This window comes from Streptopelia decaocto (assembly GCF_964273445.1).
Source record: "Streptopelia decaocto genome assembly, chromosome: 6".
NCBI lineage: Eukaryota > Metazoa > Chordata > Aves > Columbiformes > Columbidae > Streptopelia > Streptopelia decaocto.
In genome coordinates this window covers 2,015,604-2,027,421 of record NC_138660.1, presented here as the reverse complement: position 1 = coordinate 2,027,421, position 11,818 = coordinate 2,015,604, and the positions used below count along the sequence as shown (strand labels likewise).

General features: G+C 44.9%; 1 protein-coding gene across 1 annotated transcript; it reads left to right on the top strand.

Annotated features, from left to right (window-relative positions):
* Positions 1-694: 694 nt before the first annotated feature.
* LOC309441899 (ovocalyxin-32-like) lies at positions 695-11,692 on the top strand. Its single transcript, XM_082057147.1, has 6 exons — positions 695-1,043; positions 7,548-7,610; positions 8,485-8,659; positions 9,316-9,452; positions 10,032-10,094; positions 10,185-11,692. Exons 1-6 carry the CDS (start codon positions 831-833, stop codon positions 10,341-10,343), a joined length of 810 nt encoding a protein of 269 aa, XP_081913273.1. The 5' UTR covers positions 695-830; the 3' UTR covers positions 10,344-11,692.
* The last annotated feature ends 126 nt before the right edge of the window (positions 11,693-11,818 follow it).

The window sequence follows — 11,818 nt, the reverse complement described above, 5'->3', positions numbered from 1 at the left end:
ACGCTGAACTTACTGAAATGTCTGAATTTAGTAACACTTTACCATCTTCTAGTACAATTGGTATAAGAGAACAATTTTTTAAAAGTATTTTCTTTGCCTAATACAAGTGCTGGAGGAAACTGCCACACGGGTTACACACAGGTTACAAAGGCAGAAAGCTAAATAACGTCAAAGAAAGGGAGATCGAGGGGGAATCTGAGGGGAGCTGAGGGGACTTAAGCTCTTTGAGGCAAAAGGACTGCCTTCATTTTGAATTCCATACAGCATTTTTCACTTATCAACAAGTCACATAGTAATACGTGTAATTGTTCTGTCCTTGTTTAAAATGTGTCTATATAGCACCTAACAACAGCTGGAGTTGGATACAGCTGGCAGTTAACACTAAAGTCCAGAATGAAAGACATGGTTTCAGTGCAGGTGGCTACCTGGGCTCATAATAAAGTGAAATATTACTTGGTAGCATTTGAATAGTTCCAATCACAGGGAGGGAAACACATTCCGTTCACTATGATTTACTTAGACTGGAAAAAAAAAATGATTGAAGAAGGAATAAAAAACCCCACAAAACCAGAAGAAGAGACTTAAGTCCCCTCAGCTCCCCTCATGTCCCCCGGGCTCCCCTCAGCCCCCCAGCCGGGCTGAAGCAGGTGGGAGGGCTGAGGAGAAGGGGAGTAGCCGAACAGAGCGGAGTTTCCCTCAGCGCTTCCCGGCACTGGCAGCGGGCGGAGGGCGGGAGGCAGCGGGCCGGGCCCCCCGCTATTAGTACCGGCCCTCGGCGGAGCCCGCCTCAGAGCGGAGCCCGCCCGGATCCCCCGCCGTCTCCCAGCGCCATGCAGGGGGTCAAAGCCGCCGCCTTCCTCCCGCTCCTCCTCCGCCTCAGCGCGCTGCTGCTGCCGCCGCCGGCGGGCGCGGAGCGGGAGCTGAGCCCGGGCAGCCCGGCGGCCGCGGGGGCGGCGCGGGTGGCTCTGCACCGCCTCAACTTCCAGGCGGGCTCCCCCGGAGCGCTGCGGGCGCTGGGGCAGGTCCGCAAGGCCACGCTGAAGGTAGGGGAAGCGGGGCGGCTGCGGAGGAGCGCGGGGCGGGGAGGGGGGTGCTCCCCAGGCGGGCAGGCGCGGTCTTTAAAGGGACGCTGGGAGAAGTACGGTTCATAATTGTTATAATAAAAGAGCGGGGGAGTGAGTGGTGCGGGACTGAGCCACCCTGAGGGCAGCGCCAGCCCCCGCTGGGCACCAAGCGCCTTCCCGCCTCCCTCAGGGGCTCCTGCTCCACTGTCCTCCCCTCAGGGGGCACCGGGTCCCTTCAGGGGCTGCTGTCAGCCCACCCCTTCCCTCATAGGGCACCCGGGTCCCCTCAGGGACCCACTGTCTGTCCCTCAGGGGGTACCCAGGTCCCCTCAGGAGGCCACTGTCCCTGCTCTCAGAGGGCACCTGGGTCCCTTCAGTGAGCCACTGTCCCTTCCCTCATAGGGCACCCGGGTCCCTTCAGTGAGCCACTGTCCCTCCCTCAGGGGGTACCCAGGTCCCCTCAGAAGGCCACTGTCCCTGCTCTCAGAGGGCACCTGGGTCCCCTCAGGAAGGAGCACGGATCCACCTCAAAACATCATTAACTTACTAATAATTTAAACACGTGTGTTGGTCGAGGTTGGTCCTGACGCCCTGAGCTGGAATCACGAGCAGCATAGAGCAGATTGGGGAAAGGGGAAACAAGCACGTGGCAGGCACACGATGGAAAGAAAACGGTTTGATAAGTAATTGCTTTTGGAGCAACCATCTACTTAGTGTGAGTAGGAATGGAAAAGACTTTGGCTTTCTATGTCTGGAGACTGAGAGCTTCAACTAAAGGTGATGCAGTTCCCTTCAGAAAACGTACCTTTATCTTCCAAAAAATGTGCCAAGGTGACAGAAAGAGGCAGGAGTCCTAGACGGGAGCAGCAAAAACTTCTGGGGAACATTTGCCCAAGGCTGTAGATCCTGGAAGGAAAGCTCTCCCTTCCTGGAGAGCTGAGGGTCCAGGCTATGGCAAAGGATGGGATTTAAATCCAGCCTTCTTAGCCTAGTCTGTCTAGGCTGGCGCTGGGCAGCTCCCTAAAGCAAGGGCTGGTTGTTTGGGATCAAAGTCTGAAGCACCAAGTGCAGCACTGGATTCCACTGGATCCCTTTCATGGCTGTGGCATCTGCAAAGGAGATCTTACCGCATTTGTCCTCCAGCACCTGCACAGCATGTTCAATCCAGGCCCTCACTCCTGAAATTAAGAATAAGATTGTATAGTGTAAAATCTTCCCCTTCAAAAAAAAGAAGTTCCAACCCACCCTGAAGTCCTTAGGATGCACTATTGTGGTCCTTACAACACTGAACTTGAGCTTCAATCTTTCACATATATCCCAGTTGACAGTGGTTCTAAAACAATTTGAAGCCTGAGTTTCACAGAGTATTTAACAGACCAGAACAACTTCCAATTAAATGTGACAAAACACTAACTAGTGTATAAAACTTCAGAATTTGTGTATTACTTTGTGTAATGCAAGGCTGAAGGATGGTGTTGGTCGTGCTACCTGCTGGGGAATGCAAACACGATGTCCTGCTATAGATTTACCTGAGCCCACACCCTTTAGGAACTGTTCTCACCATCATTCCCTGACACGTCAGTAAATATCCAGTGTGAGAGGTGCTGAGGATGGATGTGCTAGTGCAGCCTCTCATTCCTCCTACGGAATTGCTGCAGACATCTAGCACAGAAATTTACTGTGATATTTGATACTCCTCTAGAAACCTACAAGCACTCTTTTTATATTTACTGTGTAGTGTGCACATTTATTCATATATATTTCCATATACAAACGCTTGTGCCTCTTTTAAGAACAACTGGTCCCTGGCAGCAGCCCATGCTGCTGGAAGCCCATGCTGCACTTGCTTATTAAAAGGAACATATCAGAAATAAGAGGTCGGTACAGATCCTCTTTGCAACCCCAGCGTAAATGAGTATTTGCAAGGTAGTTTTGGGGAGGAAAAGTGATTTTTTCCACCTGCCTATTAATATAGGAAAGAAAAAAATTGGTTCACTGCAGAGAAGTGAAATGCCTCGTTATTTCCTCGCAGCACATGATGCTGTAGGAGATTGCTGTAACCCCCTTCTGCATTTTATTTACCCTTTTTCTTTGCACACACTGTGAAAACAAGAGAAGAAATGTGCTGAGTATGGTCACTTCCTTCTTTCCTGTCCTCCACTGTAAAAAAAAAATGAAAAGAATTTCCTGGAAGGAATGTGCCATATTATATGAATGCAGGAAACCAAAACGTTTGAGTTCTGGGGTTGTTTGTTTGGTGGGGTTTTTTTTGGTTTTTAATTTCTATTTATTTATTTTTAAGAAGACTAGTTTCCTATTGGTTAGTATATTACCCGATCTAGTAAAAATAGGATAATTTTATCACGCAATGTAATCATGAGCATTGTATTTAAAAAGTAACATTATTAGCCCACTAGCCCATGAAACTGTAATAATTAGAAACAGGCCTGGAGACTGTCACCAGTACAGTAACTCTGTTAGATGTGAAAGATTTTTCAAGTTCACGTAAAATGAGACTTCAGTTCTTTTCTCTCCTAGCAACAAATCCCAGAGATAAGCCAAACATATAATAACTCCTACCTTGCCATTGGCCGCAGTTTTCTTTTCATCGTCCCTTCTCATTGATGTGGGTTTTTCTCTTAAGTTAATATCTTCTAGGAAATGGCAGCATGCACCTCATGGAATTGTTGACAGCTGCACTTTAAAACACATGTTTGAGGAGAGCAGCGTCAGTGTGAGCCAGCTGAAGATCCTAGAATTCAAGAGAGAAACATTCAAAACACTGCTGTAGCAGTTTCCTGTGCCCAGCTGCCCTGGAAAGCACATCTGAGTGGTAGGGAGGTGAACCAGGAGGTGAACTCTACAGGTAAAACTAGGTAATCTCTTGGTTAAGCTGCAGCTTTTGCTTAAATCAGACTACAAAATGCCATTTTACAGGTGGACATTTTACAAGCTCACCTTGACGCCAAACAGTGCCATATCAGGACTGCGGTCTTAATATTAGAAGTCAGGTAAAAGATTTCTACTTGTTTCCAGCAGTCGGGACCCCACGTTAGGGTGGGGAAGGTAAAATCAGTGAAAATCTAGGGAAAGGCAGAGAAAACAGCTGCCTCTGCTGTTTTTTTCCCCCTGCCTGGGCAGCCCGAGAGCTCACCTGGCTGCTGGCGGGTGTCCAGAAGCCACGGGCCACCTGAGCTGGCTTGTGGGGACAGTGGCAGGGCCACACGGTGGGGACCCCCCCCAGGGACCCCCCTCTCAGTGCCACCTTCTCCCTGCCTGGTGATCAGCTCAGGCCCCTGATCCAGCCACCAAAAATTGGTCCCCGTGCCAGAGAGGAGTTCGAGCAGCGTAAAGCAATTGCGAAACCACCTCCTTCGGGACCTGGAATGAAACTGCTCTTAAATTGTTATCCTGGCCTTCGCAGCACTAAGAATTTTTCATGAAAGCTGTATTAATTTTGAGCCCTGAAATAAAACCATCCCGTGACCCAGATAATCAGTGGAAAAATGAATTACTCACTTGTTTTCTTCTCTTTTGGACTCATTTATCTCTGGCTGCTTACAGCCACCCATCGCTGTGCGATGTCAAGTATTCCTGAGCTCTTATTTAACTTGCACTATGTGATGGTTTACAGTGAGGCATCTTGGCATATAAAACTGGAAATAAAAGCGATGTTTTTCTTAGAAACTAGAAATCCTTCTGTAAAAGTTAAAATTATTTAATGCCAAATGTGCCCTCTCCCTGGTGAGATCAGAGAAGTCCCTGGTACACGTACCTAGACTGAATATATATTTTAGCCACATAGCACCACTGGAAAGCTTTGTAGGTGGGTACTACAGCTATGGTGGGGCTGTTGCAAATTAAGAGAGAATATCTACTTCAAACACCCCATAAGCACAGAATTATGTATTTTTTTAAAGCAAGTACTTACCAGCTCATTAATCGTGAAGTTTTTTCTATATCCTTCTACTGAGAAGAATCAGAGGCTGAATAAGTTTAAAATAAGTCCCAGTTTCTTTTGTTTTCTTCATTAGTGCTCAATATCAAACAAATGCAATGAAACCACTGAGATATTTTGTCAGAATCTGATTACTCTTCTCAAAGTTACCACAGCTATAAAATGATTATTTTTTTTCTTTAGCAGACAGAACCAGTGACACCAATGCAAGAACAAATAATATTGGAAGACTAGCTGAACATATTTTAAATGACTGAAGATGCTGGCCAGAAAAGATTTGGCTTAAGTATAAAAAAGCTTCGGTTACAGAGTGTCAGACACTGATGCTGTGACGGGAGGGTACACTCAGGCTGCTGCACTGTGCCCCTTGAGGAAAAGGTTCGGCAGGAACCTGCGTCACTGCGCTTAAAAAATACCCATAATTGATCAAATGAACGTTGGAGACAACAGCGGTAACACCTCCTGGGTACCTTTACAATAATTAGAAACTTCAGCTTAACTGCAGTGATTATTACGAGAGATTAGACCCTTCCTCCAGCGCCACGTATCACTGATTCTTTTGTAAACATGTATTTCAGAAAGCTACTTTTTACCATTTTGCTATGTTAAGAGTGTCATAGTCTCAGTCATGTTGAGGACACTGTAGCCAAGGCACAAAATGGGGGCAGGAGAGAAGGGGAGAATGAGGAGGCAGAGTATATATTATTAATGTCTGAACTCATCCTCTCTCTGTCTCCTCCATTCCCTTCATGGTATGATCTGGGTCCAGCTCCACGCTTGCCTCATTGTAAAACTTCCAGAGGGGATTTTATAGAAGTCGAGCAAGCGACTAAGCCAATTTGTCCTCTTATCTGCAGCGAAAAACTCTGTGTGTGTACCAAAGGCAGGTGCTGGGCTGATGACCTTGCCCAGGGAATGAAACTTTGCCGACATTCTGCTATTAACGGCTTCCTGGAAGAAAGCACGAGAGGAACACAAAGGCCCAGGTTTAGAGGAATAAAACACGTGTGCATTTGCTTTGGGTTCTAATCTTCAAAATGATGCTGACAGCCAAAATTGCCCTCCTGTTTGGCTGAAGAGTATTGTATTTAAAAACCAAGTCTACTAAATCAGGGCTGTGGCTGGAATACAGCAGTTTGACTTAAATCTATATTTTTAAAGGCAGCTTGCATTCCCCAGTAACATGCATTTTCTACACACTACCTCACACGTGCCATGCAAAGAAAACACTGTGTAATGATGTATCCTACACCAGTAGCAGATGGAAGCAAGAAGAGTTTTATGGGAAGGGAGAATCCCTCTCATTAACCACATGACATACGCAAACGAACAAACTTTCCGACACAGAAGTGCTTAAGTTACAATAGAGCGTATAAAAGGTCTTATTTTCTTTCATTTATTTCTGGCTGATTTAATCAAAGGAAAGGCTTGGAAATGTACCAAACAGCTAAATGACAAAAACTCTATCATTTTATGAGGAATCAGTTGAATAAATACAAAGTTTTCCACACTATTTGTAACTTGGACTCCCTTCTCAAAACAAATATAAACATTTCAAAAGTTAATATAAAAGTTGGTAGGAAAATAAGAGACTGAGTGATGAAGTAAAGAGCAGATCATGCAAATACTTTTTATGAGGCTCCACCCTTGCACTATTAAATGAGACATTAATCCTGTTTCAGGGCAATTAATACTTTTTTATGGCCAACATTAAAAGCTAGTTTCTGTCTCAGCATGCGTGGGGCTGGGACACTGTGATATCCCAAACCAAAAATACAATTCCTTTCCTGAACCATTGCTGTTGGTAATATGAAAAAAAAACCAAAACAAAGTGGAAAAAGGTCCCAGAAAATGACCTATTTCAAAGGCGCACATTTCTAAGGCTTTTCTGATGTTTTGTGCTCCAAGAGCTGCTACTGGCTGCTTCCCACCAGCAAGAAATATTCTGTTATTTTTCCGTAACAAGGTGGATCTGGGACAGCTGGTTGGGCAACCCCATGAGTGGTATTTTCAGGGTGAAAGAGAGCAGACAGATCAGAATCCCGCTCTACATGTTGTGTAGCAAAATCAGTCTCCTTCCAGTCACGAGGGAAAACAAAACGAGGGAGGTTACCAACCCCGAGATGAAATTAGCCTGTCTAATTCCTGTCCAACTGTGGATCAGTCAGGGAGTTTTGATTCATTTATATATTCAAGGGCACCCCGATAGCCTGTGCAAAAAATAACCTCCTTGGAAGCTGAACACGGATTTGTAACTTTATTCTTTTTAAAGTTACTTAGTATCAATGTGTCCTGTGAAGGACTTTGAGCTGTATTTTCCTTCTTGCATAGCTCTGCCAGGAAAGGCTTTAAAGCATCCCTTAATCTAAAGGTTATTTATTGTCCTTAAGAGCCTTTGTGCTTGCCGCTGGGATCATCTGGGTGCGTCTCCTCTGATCCACGAGGCCTCGGTTTGCTCCTCAGCGCTCATGCTCCAGCACGTAAAGCTGTAGTAACACTGACGGCTGAACCCTTTTCTCTTCCAGAGCATCCCAGATTCTGGCCACAAGTATTACCTGCAGTTCACTACCGAAGACTACAGAACCGGGGTGAGTTTATGGTCCCCTATGTTTATTTCTGAGACTGTGCGTTAATTTAATTTCAGCATCTTCAAAACTGTCATAATTGGATCTTTCGCAATGGAAAGACCTTTACGCTTCTACCTGCCCGTCCCGCCCGGGACATGATTTGTTTTTAGCATCACCCAAGTATTTAATCTAATCAGGTCCCTGCCTCCGTCGGGGCCCAATGGGTCCGAGCGCCGGAGCCACCGCGTCACCCCATGCCCGAGGACTGGCTGGTTTAACCCACGTCGGGCAACCAAGCGCCCGAGTGAAACTTTGCAATGCCCCGAACTCAGTGCAACGGTACGGTCCTGGTTATCCACGCGGAGCTCCTGCTGGGTCCACACACCCGAATGAGAATGAAGAGATGACAGTTGTGTGTTCTTTTGAATTATAACCCCCCCATTCATTCCGCCAGACAGCTGTCATCAGCAATTTTACTGCAAGCAGCTGCTTTTCCATTACACACACATTTTATGAAATTCAGATTATTTTCAGAATTTAATATGAAGCATTAGATTATTTTTGATTTAAGGCTGAAGTATCATACAGTGAAAGTCCCTGTTATCAATTAATGTTATTTCTTGAGAACTCCCATATTTTCAAGATGACTTAGTGCATTTCTGCTACACTTCAATTAAAACTTCTGTTTAATGACTTTAGCCATATGGTTTTAACCTATTTACTTTTCTGGAAAAAAAATTAATCCTTCTAAAGATTTTCTCGACCCCTGTACAGCTTCATAGAAAGCATGTACATACTCCACATATACACTTCACAAAGAGCTTTTTAAAGAATGTGTTGCTGGTAAATAAAAAGTCTTGATTAAAGATAACAGTCTTAAATTCTCCAACGACAGGAAAATGCTGGGAGCTGCCTTGCTACAGTGTTGTATCCGAAGACAAAGGCTCCTCCTGTCGTCAACATCAAGTGCACGGACACCAAAGACCAGAAGCAAACCCAAGAAGAGGACAACAGACTTTACCAAAAAATTAGGCGCCAAACCAAACCGATAATTGGAAACAATATTCCAGGTATACTCCAAACAACTCTATTTCATTTTCTCTCAAAGAGCCCAGCTACTTCTAAGAGCACAAGCAAATGTACACGCATTTTTAAAAGCAGATATATATAGTTACAGTAGCACCTTAAAACCATAGAGCTAGCTATCAAAACAGTTCCACCCGGACAGCAATTCTCGGGGAGAAAAAAACCCGATATATTTAGTAACAACGGTAGGCAGTGCCACGTTGTGAAGGTGATTTGGCTTTAAAGCCCAGGCAATTTTATATTCAATAAACACAAAACGTCCTCAAAGCAACAACTGCCGTAACCCACACACCCTCCCCAGCCACGGGTGGAAATTCGGAAGGGATGACTCACGGGATTTTTCCATCCTGGAAACAGAGCGCCCCACTCCCTTTTTCCCTTGAGGATATTTCGCGGATATTTTCCCCGTGGGTATTGGGTTTCTTACCTGCCCGTGGGGACCCCGTGAACAGCGTCTCTGGGCAATTCCAGTTCTGTCACACTCGCAGGTATCATTCTCTGTTCCAAGGCTGTAACACAACTGAGGGAAGTCGCTTTCAGGAATAGCGCTCCACCAGGAAAAAACACTCTGTTATTTGTCATTTTTCTGCTAAACAGCCACAATTAATCATTTTCATATGACTCCTTTTCTCTCTTGCAGACAGCTATGGAAATATCGAACCGGCCCTGGAGCCAGTGTGGGCTTTGGCTGTTGCCGGCAGCAGTTACATGATGTGGGAAAAGTCAGCGGAGAACCTGGGTTACTTCATGGCACAAGTCAAGTCTGCGAAGCAGTGGGTGAGTGAAGTGGAAATTACACCTCTGATCCCAGAGGCCGACAGAGTCTGCTGAGCAGCAGAGAATAAAAGAGCCGTAAACAGCTTACGCTCTCTGTAATGAGTGCGATTCTCCCAAAATCCCAGACTCAAAGGTACCATCAGTCTGGTACCTGCCGTACGCTCTCTGGGGAACGTATCTCACACCTGAAACATGAGTTCCCAAAGCTTTGGTTCTCTCTGTGCTCGATATACCGTGTTCGTTTTTTATTCCCAACTTATTTAGAATGAAATTTCTCTGCAAGAGAAATTAATAGTCAGATAAGATTCCTAAATTTGAGGGTTAACTCTATTAATTAGTATCCGAGTCAGCCTAGTTTGATGGCAGGGAAGTCCGAGCGCAGAGCCAGGCCACAGTTATCGCCTTCCAGGTTTTTATGCAGGAAGAACTCCTAATTCTCCACGTAGAAAACCCATCTGACTGCACAGCCACCTCCAGCCCTGTTCAGCTAAATCCAGTCCAGTACACCACAGCAGACTCTACACTTCAACAATAGAACTTGTGTTCTTGATTTTTTTTTTCTCTTTGCTACATATCCAGATAAGGAAAGATGATTTTATCGAGTTTGACTACGCTGTCCTGCTCCATGAAATTCCAACGCAGGTAAGAAAGCGCGTTATAACAGCTCCTTTCATCAACAGAGAAACAGTATAAAGATCATAAATGATGCGTATTTTTATATCTGTTCTCCAGGAAATTGTCTCATGTCACATGCGCCTCACTTGGCTTCCTGGCCACCCTCTGAAAGTGAAATACTTCTGTTCTTCAGAGAATCAGAGGCTCGAAGATGGATCTGGAATGGAATCTGGATCAGCTGCTGGGATTTTGGATGAAAGGGGAGCAAATTTTTAAGAGAGACTGTCAGCTTTATGTATATGGATTAAATGAGAAAATCCTTGTGTTAATAGACCCGCAATTGTGATAATTTTTCTATACAAGTTGCACAACAGTGAATTTGAACGCTTTCACTTGTCTGTTTTGTTCCAAAATTAATTCCTCTGACTTCTTAAACTGCAAGACTCGTATGTTCTATAGTTCTACAAAAACTTCGCTACTACATGTATACACCGATCAACATACACAACTTGATTTTATGTCACTAAACTTAGAGTAACATAGTTTGTAAACAAAGTTAATATATTTGGATAAAAAATCTTGAGAAAAGTATGAATCTGTCACTAAGAAATATTTGTCTCCTAATTTTTGGGGGAGGTAGATACATGCTGGTTTTTAACTTACATCTCTAATAAAACAAATACCGTGGCGCAGGGTCGGGTTTTCTTTCACGACGCTGCTGTTTGACCCCAACTTTCCATCTTCTCTCAGTTTCTGGCCCTTCAAAGGACGCGGACGAGCGAGGCAGCAACACATCTCCCGCAAGGCAGCGCTTACCGGCCCGGCCCTGGTACTGCTGACGCGCCGCCGGTCCCTGCAGCGTGAGATTACCTTACAAAATAAGATTTTCTCTCATATTTCTGAAAGGCAACTCAGAAAATATTGACAGAGGGGGGAAAAAAAATGTGTTTTCTTGTCTCTGTGAGCAGTGCGGAACACTGCAAGGCAGTGTTTGCCAGAGGGAACTCAGGATGTTGTCTTTGTCTATTTGCAGTTCTTGCTGGTTTACCTGGAAGGCAAACAGAACAGCAGGCAGGAGGGCTCTGTGCAGATGAATTTCCACGTGTGGGTCTGGCGGGGAACAGCCGCTGCCAGGTACCGTCACACAGCTCCTCTGTTCACCGCCGGCCTCAACACCTCAAAGTCCAGTCACAACAACACCTTTTTGTCCTTTCCCACCCAGTTCTCATTTGTATTTACAGCAGAGCCGCTGTCCTGCCTTTGTTCGCTGACACCGTGCCAAGCTCTCTCGCATTTCCCTTTTCTCTTTCCCCATTAGCAAGATTTCTGCCAGGGTAAATTAACTCAATAATCGCCCCTTCCTCAGGAAAACAGGCGATGGTCTCTGCACCCTGGGGTGCTTTTGTTAACTCGTGATATATCGCGCTATCATTAATCTGTAACCAGGAACAATAATTAAGGTATTCAACATGAAAACTTTAATTGGGGGATATTTGGGCTGGCTGATCTGTTAACCCCCCAAATTAAGGCATTTTACACAAGTGTATTGGTCTTTTTGCTGACTGAAGCTTTTTATATCAGCAACGTAACAGGCATTACAATAAATTCAGTGAAGCAGCATTTCACACGCTCTTGGTGTTTTATTTTGTGCTGGTAAAACGTTTCTCATCATCAAAAGCATGAAATCAGAGCTTATAATGCCAATGTTTCTTTAAAAACTGGTGATGAGAATATTTTTTTAGAATTAAACC